At 36.7% G+C, this 20,652-nt stretch overlaps 1 protein-coding gene across 5 annotated transcripts in view; it reads right to left on the bottom strand.

The window, feature by feature from the left end:
* LOC123566423 (uncharacterized) overlaps positions 1–20,652 on the bottom strand; it is a 145,808-nt gene that overhangs the window by 59,906 nt on the left and 65,250 nt on the right. For all 5 annotated transcript variants that reach the window (XM_053549901.1, XM_053549902.1, XM_053549904.1 and 2 more), the window contains 2 exons: positions 10,285–10,371; positions 6,849–7,016 (listed from right to left, as the gene is read on the bottom strand). In XM_053549901.1, the coding sequence (XP_053405876.1) occupies positions 6,849–7,016; positions 10,285–10,371 (255 nt within the window). The remainder of the gene's footprint in view (positions 1–6,848; positions 7,017–10,284; positions 10,372–20,652) is intronic.

The following is a 20,652-nucleotide window of genomic DNA, read 5'->3' as shown; positions in this document are numbered from 1 at the left end:
GCCACATACTTCATACTGAATGTACTGATCTACTGATAAGATAAACAGACTGTGCTAATACAAAAACTACTGACTGGCATCCTTAAAACATGCAACATTTTGCATACTTTTTTGAGAAAAAAAACAACAACAACATCTTGAGACAGCATCACTTATGCTACATTTTAGGTCAGATAAACAACTCTGATGAAATTTTTGAGAGCCCTCCTAGACAAACATGGGCAGATAGCTTCCAAATTGAAGACACAAAACTGCCACATTTGTTCCCAATCGACCCTGGTGACGGTTTGATATGTCATCAATATCCATTATCCATTGAACAAACAGATTTTCCCTGGCACTTATTCTACAATCAGACTTTTCACTTAGATGGCAATTATACGGTCAAAGAGGCTTTTATTCTATTATCCTTATAACCAGACATTCCGTTTAGCATAACTGCAGAAACTTCTTTCTCCGTTTTCTTCTGATATATATATATGGTTAATCGGCAAAATATTTGAACAGTTACATAGTTTAGTCAAAGTAGAAACTTTTTATTTACATTTTGATTTTAGAAAGCAAAAAAATCTTTAAAGATGTAAAAAAATATTTAAGTAATACCAGATTAAAAAGTGAAGACTGATGTTAAACAAAGACAGCTATCTAATAACCGCATGTTCAACTGTTTGAAACCTTTTCACATTGAATAATAATAGTTTGCATACGAAAGTCTTACCAACATTTTCTGTATTAAAAAAGGGTTATCATTTTGTAAACTGAAGTCAGAGATATGGAACCTGGCTCAGAATGGTAATTTCAGGGTGCCAAAGATTTATGAAGTTTTAACATGCAAAATTTTCCTGGTGAAAATGGGTCACAATTTTGCCATAGTGTTAGTCAGAATTACTAATCCTGCTCTGCACCGTCATTACATAATGCCAAAAATGTGTCAAATTTGAAAATATTTTGTCTTGTAATTTCAGCATTACATTTGCTTACATGCAAAACTTTCACAAAATTTCTATGTTAGAAAGGGCTATAATTTTAACAAAATCAATAGCCTGAAATATAAAATCTGCTCTGCAATTTTGTCTTATGATGCAAAAACTTGTTGTGAGTTTGAAAACATGCAGTCAAGTAGCTTCTGAGAAATCTTCTTACACGCTATGATTTTACTAAGCCAGAGCTACATAACTTACGCTCTAAGTCCACCTTATGATGTTATTTTTATTTTTTTTTTGTATACAGTCCAACCTGTACTAACGGTCACCTCCGATCAGCGGTCACCTCCGTTAAGCGGTCATTTTATGACGCCCCCGACGGATTTTCCTCTATTTCATCACTTTATTCAGCGGCCACCTCCCGTCCGCGGCCAGCGGCCACCAAAATTGCCTCCCGACCACCATATTTGACCCCTTTCAGCGGCCATGTTTCTTCCAAAACAAACTATTTTTAGGCGATGATCCCGACGATACCCGATTTTTGAGAAACACGTGATTGCTTAGTCTCGCGTGACTTCACCACACAGACGCCAAAATGACATGAGCTTATCAATTAAAACTGATAATCAAAGGTGTGATCCCCTTTTTGTTCCGATCAAATGGCCAGTAATTATCGGCAATTAGCGTGTCACCTTGTGTCAATTTTGTTGTTCACAGTTTGATCTCGGTTAAAGATAATACTCGATATCTAATTAGTAGCATGATATTTGTGATTCTTTATATTTCTTTCATCAAAACGCTATTAAATTTATTCGAAATTTATTGTGTTTGAAAGAAAATAATTCACTCGATCTTCTACAGAACATAACGGCGATCTTAGATTTTAGCGTAGACAGTAAGCGCGGAGAGTAGCTTCCCTTACCAAACTGGCGAAAATTGTAAACAAACTTGTTTTGAAGTTGGAAAATTGTCTGTAACAGTTTTTGTTGTTAAAAATCAAGCTGGAGTTTTAGATTGCATAGAAGACAATTCGTAATGCGAAGGCAAATGCACGTCAAGTTATCTTGGTAAAATAATAATAGAAACTAAACAGGAAATGGGCCTAAAGGCTAAACTGGTCGGAAGTCTGAAAAATACATATACTGGCTGCAACTCCGATCAGCGGTAACCTGTCTTCAGCGGCCAAATTGGCTGCTTCCCCTTGCTGGCTGCTTAAGACAGGTTGGACTGTACAATAGTTCATGTTCAAACCTTCCAAAAATGATGTCATGTGGCCTGTTTACACCAACAGAAAACCATTTGCGAAATAGGTTGGAATAATTATGTGATCAATTTTCATTATCCATTCAGTAAGATTTTTCCTAGCTATTATTTTGTGATCTTAAATGGCAATTATACAAAGATGCTCTATTCCATCATCATTACAACTATTTCTCTGCAAACATTATCAGTAAGAAGTTTTTCATTGACTACTTTACCCTTTCTTTCTTCCTTAACCTTTAGCATGCTAGATAAATTGTCGTCTGCTGGAAATGTCGTCTGCTAAAATTGTAAAGTTCATTCAATTTGCTCCAAAATTGGAAGAAATATTGTCAGAGTAGCAAACAGCTTGGAACCTGATCAGACGCCGATTTAATCGGCGTCTGATCTGGTTCCAAGCTGTTTGCAAAGGCTGTTAAATTCGCTTGCAGCAGGCTAAGGGTTAAAGAACATTTACTAACATCAATTCAGAATCTTAATGATAGGCAATTTTCTAAAATTTGAAGAGTAAAAAAAAGAAATAAAGAAATGACTTCATTAGAACTCACAGCCTTAAATATTCTGTTGAATGAATCAGTTCTATCACAGAATAACACTTTAGACTTAAACCAGCTAATCTGAATTTTCAGAAAGATCATGAATCACACGCCGCATAACTGATTTCCCTAAGATTCTTAAATTTTACACAGAAAAACCTTTCAAAAATCAAGTATAACATACAAATCCCTGACACAAGGCGATACCTATTCAGATCTTAAACAAGAAGAAATGGAAAGTACACGAAAACCAGGGTTTTCCACTGCAAACTGATTAAAACAATTATTTTCATAAACAATAACCTTGACAACACAATCCCTACATATGATCCAAACTTTGATCTCACCATAAGCTACCTAGATATTTAAATATCTGGATGAATCCTAACTAAAGTTATATATATGGCAGACATGATGAGTTTGACGATCCTTTTCCAAACACCCAATGACATTCTCAATCTAATTATTTGAAAACGCATTGTCATGCTGGTCTGTTACAGCATACACCTGTCATGCAGTAAATAACTCTGCATTTCAATATTAAGAACTGTCCAAAAATTGAAGGGAGATCAAATAATAAATACTCTAGTTATTGAGTGAACACTGTCAATTCTGACTGATTCAAGGGCCATAACTGTGGTATATATATATTGGTCTGAACAACCTGGTTATTGAACCTCTCCTAAATTTTACAGACGTACACACCTTGTATGTTTTGTTTAGTTCTGAGACAAAATACTACTGTTACTGAGTAGACACCACTAATTTTCATAATTCTAGCTAATCCAAGAGTAATAATTCTAGAGATTATTGTCTACACTGGCATGTTATCAAACTTGACCTAGATTTTATAGTGAAACATCTCCTCCACCTGAGATAAAAAAAAAACAACAACTTATTACTGTGGGTGCCAATTTCATCCATATTTTCTAAAACATTAAAGAGTTTACTTAAGATACAATATGATGAGGGCAACATATTCTAAACAAATCACACAGAAATAGCTGGGAAACTGAAGACACAAAACTGTTTCATGTTCCATTCATGTAGATGTGACAGATAAATACATCATCAATATCTATTATACCTTGAACAAATAAGATTTCCCCAGCACTGCTCTTAAACAGACTTTTCGCTTAAGGGCAATTATATGGTCAAAAGAGGATCTATACTTATTCCATTATCATTATTACTAGACACTGTGATTGACATAAAACTAAAATAATGTTTCTAATTCCTTTCATAGAGGAGGGTTTAATGAATATAACCAATAATATTTGTTTGAAGAAGAGAAAGAGATAAAAGTAAAATGGGAAAAGAGGTTATTAAGACTGACAGCCCCAGGAAATTATATCAATCCAGTAATAAAAGGTGCTGAATGAATCAATGCTACACAGCTGCCATGAATATGTTCCCTATCATGTCTGCGACACAGCTGCCATAAATATGTTCCCTATCATGTCAGTCACACAGCTGCCATAAATATGTTCCCTATCATGTCTGTCACACAGCTGCCATAAATATGTTCCCTATCAGTTCTGTGGCATAGCTGCCATATATATGTTCCCTATCAGTTCTGTGGCACAGCTGCCATAAATATGTTCCCTATCATGTCTGTCACACAGCTGCCATAAATATGTTCCCTATCATGTCTGTCACACAGCTGCCATGCATATATTCCCCATCATTTCTGCGGCATAGTTGCCATAAATATGTTCACTATCATGTCTGACACAGCTGCCATAAATATGTTCCCTATCATGTCTGTCACACAGTTGCCATAAATATGTTCCCTATCATGTCTGTCACACAGCTGCCATAAATATGTTCCCTATCATGTCTGTCACACAGCTGCCATAAATATGTTCCCCATCATTTCTGCGGCATAGTTGCCATATATATGTTCCCTATCATGTCTGCAACACAGCTGCCATAAATATATTCCCTATCATTTCTGTGGCACAGCTGCCATAAATATATTCCCTATCATTTCTGTGGCACAGCTGCCATAAATATATTCCCTATCATTTCTGTGGCATAGCTGCCATGCATATATTCCCCATCATTTCTGCGGCATAGTTGCCATAAATATGTTCCTATCATGTCTGTGACACAGCTGCCATAAATATGTTCCCTATCATGTCTGCGACACAGCTGCCATAAATATGTTCCCTATTATTTCTGTGTCACAGCTGCCATTAATATGTCCCCTATCATGTCCTTGACATAGCTGTGGTAAATATTTTCCCTATCATCTATGTGACAGTTTAATCTGTCATCAATATCCATTATCTGTGGAACAAACAAATTCTCTCCTGAATTTATTCTACAATCAGACTTTTCCCTTAGACTGCAATTATATGGTCAAAGGCGCTATTATTTTATTATCCTTATATTCCGGACATTTCAGATTTTAATACTCTGAGGAAATTTTCCTCATTTTTTCTTTTCTTCTTTCTTTGACAAGGGTTCAATGAACATTGTAAAATCATCATTGACATTTAACTGGTGTCTACATAAAGAGCCATATTATTTGACAAGAGGATCATGATGGCCCTAGATTGTTCACCAGAGTTTCAAAGCTGGCCTGAATAATATTGGTAAAAGGGTCGGAAAAAAATATCTGTGAACTTATTATGAAATTGGGCCACTGGTTAATGACAAACAGACTTTTTAGTTTCTACTGTACACACATATAGAGAAAACTGACCACACTTTATGGTGGCCAGGTTTTTTGAATGAATCAGAACTACTCGAGAAAGTCACTGAAGGAAAACTTCTGTAAAATCCATCCTGATTCCATTTCTAGCTCCGACAACTGTGCTGACAGATCAAAAGAATCTGAATAATACTTAAGGGAGGACAAGCAAGAAACAATTAAGTGAAAATAACTTCAAAATTGAACCTGTGATATAGGAGAACATATTGTTTAAGATTTTTCTTATTTTCAGCTGTGGTGTCCATGTTTCTGACAATCCTAAAAATTTCAACAATTTTACTGAACAGACAGTTTGTTAACTTTCAGTACAGAGGCCGATGAACAACTTTGTCTCAATAAAAAATATCTACATACCAAGTTTGGTGATAATAGGTTTACTAAAACTTTAGATAATGAGTGGAAAACATTTTCAATTACTATGACGTTAACCAGACGGATAAAAAATATGGTCGCAACCATTGTCCCAATAAAAGCTACGTACACACACACAAACAAATGGTACACCCAATCTAACTTGGTTATTTCTATGTCCTTAAAAGGGGTCAGGCAGAACAGTTTGAACAAACATAGGAGAAAGTCACACAAGAGCAACGCCTTGTGGGTGCAGATGCACATCTGATTTGTTTCTGTATAATAGAAATATTGTCATACCCATGATTTTCTAAGTCTAAAAGGGGCCACAGTTCTTGCAAAAAAGCAATGTAGAGTTACAGTACTTGCTGTGCAGAGTCATCTTTTAATGGTGAATAACTGCTCCAAGTTTTAAAGCAATAGCTGTGACCAATAAGCAGAAAAGTTTACCTAAACACAAAACTTAACCAAGAAATCTGATATTTTCTAAGTCCAAAAGGGGCCATAATTCTTGCAAAAAGCAGGATAGAGTTATGTTTCTTGCTGTATAGACTCAGCTTATGATGGTGAACAAGTGTTGCAAGTTTTAAAGCAATAGCTTTGATAGTTTAGGAGAAAAGCTGACCTAAACACAAAACTTAACAAAGAAATCTGATTTTCTAAGTCCAAAAGGGGCCCTACATTGCATCTTCAAAAGAGATGTTTCAGTAAAACTGCCGACTTTGGACACAGGATGATGGAAGATGCATGACAGAATGATGATGGATTACGAATACCAGACCATCCACCTGTACTAGCAGCTCACCTTAAACTAAGGTCAGATGAGCTAAAAATTTAAAAGAAAAATGGCTAAGTATAAAAATGGGCACAACTCAGTTGATATTATCATCGGCAGATATAAAGGTATGATTTTTATTCAATTGTGATGAGATATAACTGATATAATTATTAGCTTCCTAAGAATAGTTAACAAGGTGTCTACATAGGATGCTGATGGTGGGGCTACAACAACAACTCGGGTGACTTTTGTCACAGGTAGTTTACAAGTGGAGTTCTTACCTCTTCACTCTCAAACACATGACAGATTATTTTCGCCTGTTTTCTTCTTCTCATTGAATCTGTGTCACCTGGACTCCCTATCAAGCGTCTACGTGCCATGATGACTAGAATCTCACCAATGTCAGCAATATATGAGATTGTTCGCAAGGAATGGTCCATCATAATCTCCTATAAGAAAAACAATAGAAAGAAAACACATTAGGTGTCATCTCACAAAAGTGTACAGATTAAAGAATAGAACACTACTGACATTGACAACTTTAAAAACTTCTTTTCCTTCCATTTGGTTAAGAACTTTAAATAATTCAAGAACAATTAAACATTTTTTATAACAAGAGCTGTTAATAAGACAGCACACTTGACTTTTCTCAGTGCTTGACTCTGAATTAGAGCTTTGCCAGTAAAATGGGCATAGCTCTGTCAGAATTTAAATCAGAGTTATGGGGATTGTTTCTTCTGGTGTAGCCTTTGACAGTAAATAACTATTTAAGCTTCAAGTCAATAGCTTTCAAAGTAACAGAGATATTGGATGTTATATAAAACTTTACCCAAAACCTTCTAAGTAAATAAGGGGCATAACTCTGTCAAAATTCAAATCAGAGTTATGGGGATTGTTTCTCCTGGTGTAGACTTTGATAGTAAATAATATTTTAAGTTTCAAGTCAAAAGCTTTGATAGTAACAGAGATATTTGTTTTATCAAAAATTTTAACCAAAAAATTCTAAGTTAAAAAGGGGTGTAACTCTGTCAAAATTCAAATCAGAGTTATGGGGATTGTTTCTCCTAGTGTAGACTTTGATAGTAAGTAAATACGTTAAGTTTCACGTCAAAAACTTTGATAGTAACAGAGATATTTGACTTTATCAAAACTTTAACAAAAAATTCTAAGTTAAAAACAAGCATTACTCTGTCAAAATTCAAATCAGAGGTATGGGGATTGTTTTTCCTGGTGAAGACTTTGACAGTAAGAACCTATTTAAGTTTCAAGTCATTAGCCGGGGCAAGTGCAATAGCTCTACTTTTTCTTCGAAAAGTCTATCTAAAAAGGGTCATAATTCAGCCAAAATATTTGACAGAGTTATGTACTTTGCCTACAGGTACAGACTGTTATAATAAACAAGTGTTCAAAGTTTCAAAGCAACATGTCAAATGGTTTTTACAAAACATGGATTTGTACGAAATCTGAACCAATGTCCAAATCCAAAAAAGGCCATAATTCAGCTAAAATCCCTGACAGAGTTATGTACTTTGCCTACAGGTAGAGACTGTTATAATAAACAAGTGTTCCAAGTTTGAAGAAGCAAGTGCCAAAAGGCAATTACTACAATACTCATAAAGATATCAGGCATTAAGGAAGAAGGACTCTCATGTGCCTTTTTGAAACATTTATTGACATTTCTAGGTCATTGCAACAATGACCTTTTGACCGCAAAAAAAGACAGAGTTAATATGAAGGATTGACAGTCGTAGGTTCAAGTGTTCTTCAACTTTCAATCAGAAACAATACTGTCATAAACTAGAAAATGCTTTTGTAAAAAAGCCGCGTCTCCCCCAATGCAAAGTCCTATAGGCAAGAAGTCAATAGGGGTCAGGAGCGAAAGTCAAAGAGACACTGATGGTTGGCTGCAATAGGGATCATCTACTTGGCATGTCCAGTCAACTTGCTAAATTTCAACACTCGTAGCCTAGTGGTTCTCAAGTCACTGTTCAGGCTCCTGTGACCCTGACCTTTGATCAAGTGACATCAAAATAAATAGGGGTCATGTACTCTGCATGTCCAATCATCCTATTAAGTTTCAACATTGTAGGTCAAGTGGTTCTCAAGTTATTTCCAAAAAATGATATTACATGAACAGGCCACTGTGACCTTGACCTTTAATAGACTGACCCCAAAATCAATAGGGGTTATCTACTCTGCATGTTCAATCATCCTATGAAGTTTCAACATTCTGGGTCAAGTGGTTCTCTAGTTATTGATCGGAACTGGTTATCAATGTTCAGGGCCCTGTGACCTTGACCTTTAACGGAGTGACCCCAAAAACAATAAGGGTCATTTACTCTGCATGAACAATCATCCTATGAAGTTTCAACATTCTGGGTCGAGAGGTTCTCAAGTTATTGATTGGAAATGGTTTTCCATGTTCAGGCCCCTGTGACCTTGACCTTTAACAGAGTGACCCTAAAATCGTTAGGGTTCATCTACTCTGCATGACCAATCATCCTACGAAGTTTCATCATTCCGGGTCAAGTGGTTCTCAAGTTACTGACCGGAAATGGTTTTCAATGTGCGGGCCCCTGTGACCTTGACCTTTCAGAGTGACCCCAAAATCGTTAAGGGTCATCTACTCTTTATGACCAATCATCCTATTAAGTTTCAACATTCTGGGTCAAGTGGTTCTCAAGTTACTGACCGGAAATGGTTTTCAATGTTCGGGCCCCTGTGACCCCAAAATCGATAGGGGTCATCTACTTTGCATGTACAATCATCCTATGAAGTTTCAACATTCTGGGTCAAATGGTTCTCTAGTTATTGATCAGAAATGGTTTTCAATGTTCAGGCCCCTGTGACCTTGACCTTTGACGGAGTGATCCCATAATCAATAGGGGTCATCTACTCTTTATGACCAATCATCCTATCAAGTTTCAACATTCTGGGTCAGGTGGTTCTCTAGTTATTGATTTGAAATGGTTTTCAATGTTCAGGCCCCTGTGACCTTGACCTTTGACTGAGTGACCCCAAAATCAATAGGGGTCATCTACTCTTCATGACCAATCATCCTATGAAGTTTCAACATTCTGGGTCAAGTGGTTCTCTAGTTATTGATCGGAAATGGTTTTCAATGTTCAGGCCCCTGTGACCTTGACCTTTGATGGAGTGACCCCAAAAACAATAGGGGTCGTCTACTCCAGCAGCCCTACAACCCTATGAAGTTTGAAGGTTCTAGGTCAAATGGTTCTCCAGTTATTGCTTGGAAATGAAGTGTAACGTACGGACGTACGGACGGACGGACGGGGCAAAAAACAATATGTCTCCTGGGGGAGACATAATTATGTCACCTTATGAGAAAAGTTTGAGGTCAGTTTGACCTTGATCTTTTATTATAAAGCACTAGAGGTCATCAAGTGACAAAACACAACCATACTATTCAGTTAAAGCACTGTAGATAGACCAAAACATTCTCCAGTTAGTTACAGGAAACAGTTTTAAGTTCGAATGTTACTATGATGTTTGACCTACTGACCCCCAAAACCAAGAGAATGTCCCGAGATTCTATGAAGTCTGAACAATGTTGGACAAATTGTTTTCTAGTTACTATCAGAAATGGAAGTGTCTACATACAGACCCATCGACTGACATATTAAGCAAACTAACATACCACCTCTTCTTCAAGCTGGGCGCTTAATAATAAGTATTCACCATAATTAACGAAAATACCTGAAGATCTGTGTTGAGCACCATAATTTTCTCTGTAGACACGAACAAGTCCACTTCTGTACTGGGTTGGTTCTCTCCTTCAGGAGCCTGAAATTTACAGCAAACATTCAAAAGTGAACTGTTTAAATGTCCCCTTACCTGATGCAGTATTGTTTCAGTAAAAAAAACAAATATGCAGTGTATGGCTTTGAACATATGCTTTAAGCTGTTTCAAAGTTTAGACATTTCCAGTATTACTGTTTATAATTTGTAAAATATGTCCTGAATTTGTATGTGTACTTTCATGTTCCCACTTAACTACTATTAGCCTCATGAGTGAACAATTACTAATTTGACTTGTTTTTGGTCAGTCTGATGTTGGTTCAACTCTATTTTGGTAGTATAATGGCAGCCAACTACCCTAGCAGCGATCCTGAATTTTGTTCCACCTGACTATCCTGTTCTGCAGATTTCTCTTCATAAACAAGAGGCAGAGGATGAATAATGTCAGACATATTGTCTTTAGTCAAATCATCACATGGAACACTGCCTCCCTCACTGATTAAGAAAAGAGTGTGTCTCTCATTGATTGTAACAAAACATTGCCTCCCTCATGGATTGGCACAATAGTACATTCACATGGAACACTGCCTCCCTCACTGATTAAGAGAATATTGTGTCTCTCATTGATTGTAACAAAACATTGCCTCCCTCATGGATTGGCACAATAGTACATTCACATGGAACACTGCCTCCCTCACTGATTAAGAAAATATTGTATCTCTCATTGATTGTAACAAAACACTGCCTCCCTCATGGATTGGCACAATAGTACATTCACATGGAACACTGCCTCCCTCACTGATTAAGAGAATATTGTGTCTCTCATTGATTGTAACAAAACACTGCCTCCCTCATGGATTGGCACAACAGTACATTCACATGGAACACTGCCTCCCTCACTGATTAAGAAAATATTGTATCTCTCATTGATTGTAACAAAACACTGCCTCCCTCATGGATTGGCACAATAGTACATTCACATGGAACACTGCCTCACTCACTGATTAAGAAAAGATTGTGTCTCTCATTGATTGTAACAAAACATTGCATCCCTCATGGATTGGCACAATAGTACATTCACATGGAACACTGCCTCCCTCGCTGATTAAGAAAAGATTGTGTCTCTCATTGATTGTCACAAAACATTGCCTCCCTCATGGATTGTCACAATAGTACACTCACATGGAACACTGCCTCCCTCACTGATTAAGAAAAGATTGTGTCTCTCATTGATTGTAACAAAACATTGCCTCCCTCATGGTTTGACACAATAGTACACTCACATGGAACACTGCCTCCCTCACTGATTAAGAAAAGTGTATGTCTCTCATTGATTGTAACAAAACATTGCCTCCCTCATGGATTGGCACAATAGTACATTCACATGGCACACTGCCTCCCTCACTGATTAAGAAAAGAGTGTGTCTCTCATTGATTTTAACAAAACATTGCCTCCCTCATGGTTTGACACAATAGTACATTCCAAATGGATTGAGAAAACTGCCTCAATCATAGATTAAGAGGACACTGTGTCCCTTAGTTTTGAGAAAACTGCCCTCATTGTGGACTGTGAGAGCAATGTGGCCCTTGTCTCACAGTCATTGTCTGGTCTTCTTCAAAGTCTCTGTCTATAAAAGGGTAATAACCTACATTACAGGCATATGCTAAGCACATTTTCACCTCTTGCGAAAACATATGATGAGGAATAACTGTCAAAAGTTTGAAACAAACCTATCAAGTAATAACAGCGATACAATGAAAGTGTTTCAAAACTTTAACCAAAGTGCAGATGCAGACACCAGAGGGAAAAGCGCAGTTCTCCATATGCTTAGTACATTCGAGCTAACACCAGACTTGGCATCTTCATTTAATGCCTTAAGCATCACCTTTAATGTAAAGTTGCTCTGTATCATATTAAACATTACCAAATCTGAAATGTACATCATTTAATATTAGAAGGAGCATTATGTTTCCCCTGAGGAATTTATGTCAGATATAACTATTTCCTCAGTAACATTTCCGCCTCCCTGAGGCCTTGGCTGATATATTATACATCTATATCTATAGACTTCTATCCCCCAAAGAGACAGGTTTTAATCACATTTTCATTCAACCTACAACTGCCTAGAAAGCATCTCTTATCCACTTAGGTTTTATTTACATATCTCTATACAAGTGACTACTTTCTTTCATCTGGGACCTCTAGGATGTACAGTATTTGACAAACTAATGTGTTCTATGGCACCAACATTGACTAGCACAGAATGTATCATAACAAATTTTGCATTTTATCAAACACTGAAACACTTTATCACAAAAAAAAAAATGTATATTTTTATAGATTTTCAGAAGTCAATTAGGTGTTTTGAATTTCTCCCATCCTATCCCGTACAAAATAATGAATAAATAATGACAGTCATCAGTGAGGAAGAAAACTAAAATAACTCCACAAAACTTCATTATTCCAAAAGACTGAACAAGACATAATTTTGTTACTTCAGCTAATAACGACCAATAGATTAATTATACCAGTTTGGGCAGAAGTAATTCCCACAGCACGGAACCGTTTATTTTCCTTTCATTTGTAATGGGATAAACAAATTCATTTGAAACTGCTCTATGGCCCAGTTCAAACCAAATTACCTTACACGGAACTGAAGAAAAGAATGATTTCTAAAGGATGAAGATCTAAATGACCTTGTGACCTTTCCAAAAAGTGTTTTAAGATAAATGTCTTATGTTGATGAAATTGGCTTTGGCACCTTCTCTGGGACACAACACCTCTATGACAAACATTTTTTGTTACTTATTTGGGGCATTTGCCACTTTTATAATGGTCTTAAAATAGACATGGTGAATGTTTGCACCAACTTAATTGAATATCCATCCATCCCTACACAAGTAATATGACTGGACAAGGAAAATTATGTAAACATCTTTGACCTAAAAGTGCGGCCTTGTCTTTAAAGAGAAAACAACAAAGTAAGTGTCTAATGCACACTTGTATACATGAAGCTATCAAGTCAAAACCAATCAGACAGAATTACAACTGGATGGTGAGTAAATATTACTTTCAAACGACTGGCATGGACCTCTGATGATTCTGAACATAGTAATCTTTTGTAATGTACAGATACGCATATAAATAGTACTTAAATATATCCAATGCGTCTTGCTAAGGTAATATGTAAGCTTGAATATATGCCAAAGTCTGATGCAAAAAATGCATTTTATGACATCAGCCATGCCAGTGTTCTTGCCAGAAATAATAATTTGAATAAAATTTGTACTTTGTGTCAGCTAATGTCTTAGACATTAAACAGCATTTTTTGTGAACTTAAGTTGAAAGTGCAAGAAATTGCAGTAATTCTAGTGGTAGAGTTTAACATTGGCTTTTAGCAACATTTTTAGGTACTGTAACAAGATATTACAACAAGTTATTATACAACATACTATAATTAGAAAAAAATCATGATACTCTTGAAAATAAAAAGAATTTTGTTCAATAAGCAGTTATTGACAATGCCATTATGAAATATATGATCAACACATCATAAGAGGGCCTTCTGACCCTAAAGACATTCACCTGACCTTGACCTTTCAGTCTTAATACCTGCCTTGAAACTGTGTATCACTAAATGAAACAAGAGGGCCATGATGGCCCTATATCGCTCACCTGTTATCATTGCACTTAAGGACAAGTCTTCAAGGTCAAAAGATCATAATAGAAATCAATCAAAAGAATTATGAGAAAATATAGTTGAAATTTTCTTTAAGTAACTTTAAAAACAAGATTTGAAAACTTTTTGTAGAGGTCCACTAGGCAATGCTACATGTCAAATATCTAAGCTCTTCTGGTTTATTTTTAGAAAATTTTGAAGATTTTTCTATGTACAATCAAGTAACCCCATGGGGCAGGGTCAATTTGACCCCAGGGGTCATGATTTGAATAAACTTTGTAAAAGTCTAATAGGCAATGCTACATGTCAAATATCTAAGATCTAGGCCTTCTGGTTTATTTTTAGAATTTTTTTTTAAGATTTTCCTATGTAAAATCAAGTGACCCCTAGGGCGGAGTCAATTTTGACCCGGGGGACAAGGTTTGAACAAATTTTGTAGAGGTCCACTAGGCAATGCTACATGTCAAATATCTAGTCTCTACGCCTTCTAGTTTATTTTTAGAAAATTTTTGAAGATTTTCCTATGTAAAATCAAGTGACCTCTGGGGCGGGGTCAATTTTGACCCAGGGGGTCATGATATGAACAAATTTTGTAGAGGTCCACTAGGTAATGCTACATGTGAAATATCTAAGCTCTAGGCCTTCTGGTTTGTTTTTAGAAAACTTTTGAAGATTTTCCGTTGTAAAGTCAAGTGACCCCTAGGGCGGGGTCAATTTTGACCCCCGGGTCATAATTTGAACAACTTTAGTAGAGGTCAACTAGGCAATGCTACATGTCAAATATCTAAGCTCTAGGGCTTCTGGTTTTTGAGAAGAAGATTTTTTAAATATTTTCTTATGTAAAATCAAGTGACCCCTGGGGCGGGGTCAATTTTGACCCCGGGGGCCATGATTTGAACAAATTTTGTAGAGGTCCACTAGGCAATGCTACATGTGAAATATCTAAGCTTTAGGCCTTCTGGTTTATTTTTAGAAATTTTTTGAAGATTTTCCTATGTAAAATCAAGTGCCCCCTGGGGCAGAGTCAATTTTGACCCCGGGGTCATGATTTGAACAATTTTAGTAGAGGTCCACTAGGCAATGCTACATGTCAAATATCTAAGCTCTAAGGCTTCTGGTTTTTGAGAAGAAGATTTTTTAAGATTTTCTTATGTAAAATCAAGTGACCCCTGGGGCGGGGTCAATTTTGACCCCGGGGTCATGATTTGAACAAACTTGGTAGAGGTCCACTAGGCAATGCTTCACACCAAATATCTAAGCTCTAGGTCTTCTGGTTTTTGAGAAGAAGATTTTTAAAGTTTTTCCTTTCGGTTGCCATGGCAACCAGTGTTCTGCATAGAATTCAATTCTTTGAACAATTTTGAAAGGGGGCCATCCAAGGAACATCCCTGTGAAGTTTCATCAAAATTGGCCTGTTGGTTTAGGAGGAGATGTTGTTTAAAGGAAAGTGTGGACGGACGACGGACAGACGGACAGACGGACGGACGGACGGACGGACGCCGGACGGTGAGCGATCACAATACCTCACCCTGAGCACTTTGTGCTCAGGTGAGCTAACAATTAAGAAGCTACAGACCAACGTGGGTAAAAATAAGTCTTGTTTTGATTCTACAGACCAACATGGGTGAAAATAAGTCAAGTGGTTCATGAGAAGAAGTCACTGAAAGTTTTTTCCTTTTCGACTCATGTGCTCCACCAACACCCCAACACCCTCCCTAAAGCAGAACTACCGTAGATACCCATGTATAATGCGCACCCCCGATTTAAGCCCAAAATCCTGGGGAAAAAAACATTTTTGGTCAATTTTGAGGTGGATGGAAAACGAAAGTAGAGGTTACATCGACACCGGTAATTAATTTTATCTCTGCGGCGGGAAGCAGCATCGGTCTCACGGTACTATCGATTTTTGCCTTTTTTGAAAATAAAACCAGTAAAATAATGTTATATTTGTTGTTTTACTTTTTTTTAGTTTACTATTTTGAATAAATAAATAGCAGCTGATTCAATATTTCAGAATGGTATCTTTCAAAATGACATGAGCTTCTCAATTCAAACCGATAACAAAAGGTGTGATAGTCTTTTTGTCACGATCAAATAGCCGGTAATTACCGGCAATTAACGTGTCACCTTGTGTCAATTATGTTGTTCACAGTTTGATCTTGTTTAAAGATAATTCTCGATCTTTAATTAGTATCATAATTTTTGTGATTTATTAACATTTCTTTCATCAAAATACTTTTAAATTTATATGAACGTAACAGCAATCTTAGATTTTAGCGGTGACCGTAAGCGCGGGGAGTAGTTTCCCTTTATCAAAATGGCGAACATCGGTAACAAACTTGTTTTGAAGTTGGAATATTGTCTATACCTGTGTATTATGCGCACCCACGATTCGAGGGTGGTCCCGGGGGTCAAAGAACTGCACATTAACTTTAACAAATGGCCATCAAGGGGTCCATCATGTTAAAAAGTTGTTGTTTTTTTTTCTAATTCTTTAGTCTGACAGTCTTCAAAAGGAGCTGAGTGGAACCATTTGAACAAAACTGAGTTAAGAGGGCCAAAGATGGCCTTAGATCATTCACCTGGCATTCATAGCTAAAACAAGGAACAATGCTGTAAAATTATTTCAAAATTGAGCCATCCATATCAACAGACTATTTACAGAATTTGGTAGTGTCCCCCAAGGAAAAACCTTTGAGATTATTTTTGAAATCAGGTCAGCAGTTTCAGAGAAGATTTTCAATGTTTTCCATATAGCCATGAAGTAAAACTAGCCAGCCCCCTGGAAGCTTTGCTATTTACAGAAAAAGAATTATCTTAAGGAATCTGGTAGGTCAGCCAAGGAACATTGCTGTGAAATTATTTTGAAATCAGGCAAGCAGTTTCAGAAAAAAAGATTAAGTTTTCCTTTATAATCATATAGGGAAAACATGTCCTGTCCCCTGGCATCACAATTTTTCAACAAAACAGAATGATTTGGAGGAATTGGCAGAGGATCATCCAAGGAACATTTTGGTATTTTTTTTAAAAAAACCAGGCCAGCAGTTTGTGAGAAGAAGCTTTTTCTTTTTGATTGCTGCGGCAACCAGAATTCTTATTTCTTTGAGTGTGTGTGTGACAGGAAGCAGGTTGAGAGGCATTAAAATTAACAGTGTTATTTCAACAAACCCTGATAAAACTGGGCAATCATGGTTTAACTCATTTCTTTTGTGAATATTTCTATGTTCACAGTAATACAGATGAATAATGCTGGAAAAGAAAATTCACGTTGACATTCTAATGGTTTTTCCCCTTTGTATGAGAGACAAAAACACCAAACCTTTACTTCCCTGCTTAATTAAGTGTATATAAAATAAACTAGATCTGACTGAAACCTTAAAACCATTCTGCAAGTTACTATTAGAAGCAGACACAGCTCAACTACTGGAAAACATACTCCCTCACCAATCGTTGTAGAAACATCTAAAACACATACATAATTTAAGTAGATTGGCATGTTCTCCCTAGAATATGTTACTTTTGTTCATTTTCACCCTTCACAAAGTTCAAGGTTGTAAGGCGCTTCTGCACCTTAGATTATTTTCATATATTTTGGGTTTAGCACAGTTTTGCAACAGTATTTCAGTTCACATGAAACCGGAAATTTCTTAACATGAATCATAAATCTGAGGAGTAGGACAGACATCTTCAGGCACAATGTCTTGTATCAAATCATCAAGGAAAACATATGCCTTGCCAAAGTCCCAAACCCATTACCCCACTTCCAAAACAACCTCAATATATTAACCAAATGCTACATGATGTAAAATGGTTTTATAGCCTTGGAGCTTCTCAGCCTTACCAAAGGTCAATCATCTTACCTTGATATATCCTTGTCCATGTAGAAAAGGACATTACACAATATAACATCAATTTATGTATGTTACAGGAAATTTTCCTTTACACAATATTCCAATAATCAAGTTCCTGTTACAAAACACAACATAGAAATACATGCATAACTAGAGCTATCACTAAAGGTGATGAATGTACCCCCCGCATGCACTGACATAGTACATTGCAATTTGACGCACACAAGATTGCATAATTAAGTGGACTGTATGTATACAGACTGTATGTATACAGTATAGTAACAAAAAACAAAGTCCCATAACTATGCAGAATATTTATCTAAAAGAACGTAACATGCACCATGCACCATGCACAACTAGGGTTGGTACTGATCACTTGTGTGAAGTTTCATTAAATTGTGTGCAAGGGTTCGGAAGATTAGGCGTGCACAAGACTGTATATGCAGACTGTATGTACATAGTATGTTAACAAGAAACAAAGTCCCATAACTCTGCAATTTTTGTCGTTGAAAGAACCTAACATGCCCCATGCACAACTACTGTTGTTACTGATCACTTGTGTGAAGTTTCATTAAATTGTGTCAAGGGGATGGGGAGAGATGGTGCGCACAAGATTGTGTCTATGTATATAGTTTAGTAACAAAAAACAAAGTCCTGTAAATCCGCAATTTTTTTTCTGAAAGAACCTAACATGCCCCATGCACAACTACTGTTGTTACTGATCACTTGTGTGTGTGAAGTTTCATTAAATTGTGTCAAGTGGATGAGGAGAGATGGTGCGCACAAGATTGTGTCTATGTATATAGTATAGCGACAAAAAACAAAGTCCCATAACTCTGCAATTTTTTTTTCTGAAAAAACCTAACATGCCCCATGCACAACTCTGTTGTTACAGATCACTTGTGTGAAGTTTCATTAAATTGTGTCAAGTGGATGAGGAGAGATGGTGTGCACAAGATTGTGTCTATGTATATAGTATAGTAACAAAAAACAAATTCCCATAACTCTGCAAGTTTTTTTTCTGAAAGAACTTAACATGCCCCATGCACAACTACTGTTGTTACTGATCACTTGTGTGAAGTTTCATTAAATTGTGTCAAGGGGATGAGGAGAAATGGTGCGCACAAGATTGCGTCTACAGACAGACGGACGGACGGACGGACAGACAGACAACCTGAAACCAGTATACCCCCCTTACAACTTTGTTGTCGGGGGGTACAAAAAGAAGAGATGTCTGTAAAACAGATATGTCCCAAATGATGATGTATTGTAGGTAAGTGGGTATGGAATTTTGTTCGCTGCAAGCTTCACCTTTTTTCATATGACCTCAAAAACATCTACTGACTAAAAGTAAACATCCTAAAAAGACTGACAACCAAACCGTTTCCTTATTACTGAGTGGGAACTGTTCTAGGTTATGGTGACCTTGATCATTGACCTACTGACCACAGGCAATCATCCTATGACATTTGACAAATGTATGATTAAGCATTCTTTAGTTCTGACCTGAAACTGTTTTCACTCCTAAGGTAACTATGACCTTGACCTACAAAATCACCGAAACAATAAGGTTCATCTACAGACCACAGGCAATCCTCCTATGAAGTTTGACGACTGTAGGCCAAAGTGTTCTTTAGTTACTGAGCAGAACCTTTTTCACTCTCAAAGTAACTGGGACCTTGACCATTGACCTACTGATCCCACATGATGACGGGTAATCTGCTGACCACATGCAACATTCCAATCATTATCAAGTTTAACATTTATATGCCACAGCAATCTGTTGTTGTTGAGCAGTAACAGTTTTCAGTCTCAAATTCACTCTGACCTTTGATATAATGATTCCAAGAACTGTAGGGGTCATCTTCTGACCACTTGCAATATTCATATGAAGCTGGACAACTGTATGCCAAAGTTGTCTGTCTGAAAGTCAATGTGACCTTGACCTTTGATCTACTAACCCAACAATCTATAGGGATCATCTACTGGATATGTGAAAGTTTGATCAATGTGAGACCAAGCCTTGTCTAGTTATTGAATGGGAACTGGGTAATGCACAATAATGACACATCATCTCATTATGCGTTTGCGCAAAGAAATATTAAAATCCCTTGATGGATTGAAGAGTTCTGGAGAGGACATATAACAAATCTAGCAATCTATTTACCTCCAATGTGACCTTGACCTTTAACCTTAGAGTGATACATCTATTTATTGGGAACGTGGATGGAATACTTGAGGAGCAAATACAAAACAAACACTGTTAACCTTTGTCCTCAAAGTGTGACCTTAATCTTAAAGTTAGGGATCTGGGTAGTGTGCATAACAAGTCATCACATTATGTCAAATATTTATGCCAAATATTATCATAATGCCTAAATGGGTGACAGAGTTATGGACTGGACAAAAAAAAATCTAAGTAAAAAATACTAAATTGAACTTGGTTATTTCTGAAGGTTAGATCACTAGCAAGCCTTGTGTGAAGTTTCAATCCAATATATTCAATTGTTACTAAGATATTTCACCAAGGTGTGACACTGACAATAATGGTGAGGCTGATGCCCCGATGGGTAGAACAGCTATTTTTGTTCTTTGTATAGTCAAACTAAGAATAAGTAAAACTAGAGCTATCACTAAAGGTGATGAATGTACCCCCATCATGCACTGACACAGTACACTGCAATTTGACACACACAAGATTGCATAATTATGTGGACTGTATGTATACAGTATAGTAACAAAAAACAAAGTCCCATAACTATGCAGAATATTTACCTAAAAGAACGTAACATGCA

Source organism: Mercenaria mercenaria, chromosome 8, assembly GCF_021730395.1.
Source record: "Mercenaria mercenaria strain notata chromosome 8, MADL_Memer_1, whole genome shotgun sequence".
NCBI classification, from domain to species: Eukaryota; Metazoa; Mollusca; class Bivalvia; order Venerida; family Veneridae; genus Mercenaria; species Mercenaria mercenaria.
This window is presented reverse-complemented; position numbering and strand designations above follow the sequence as displayed.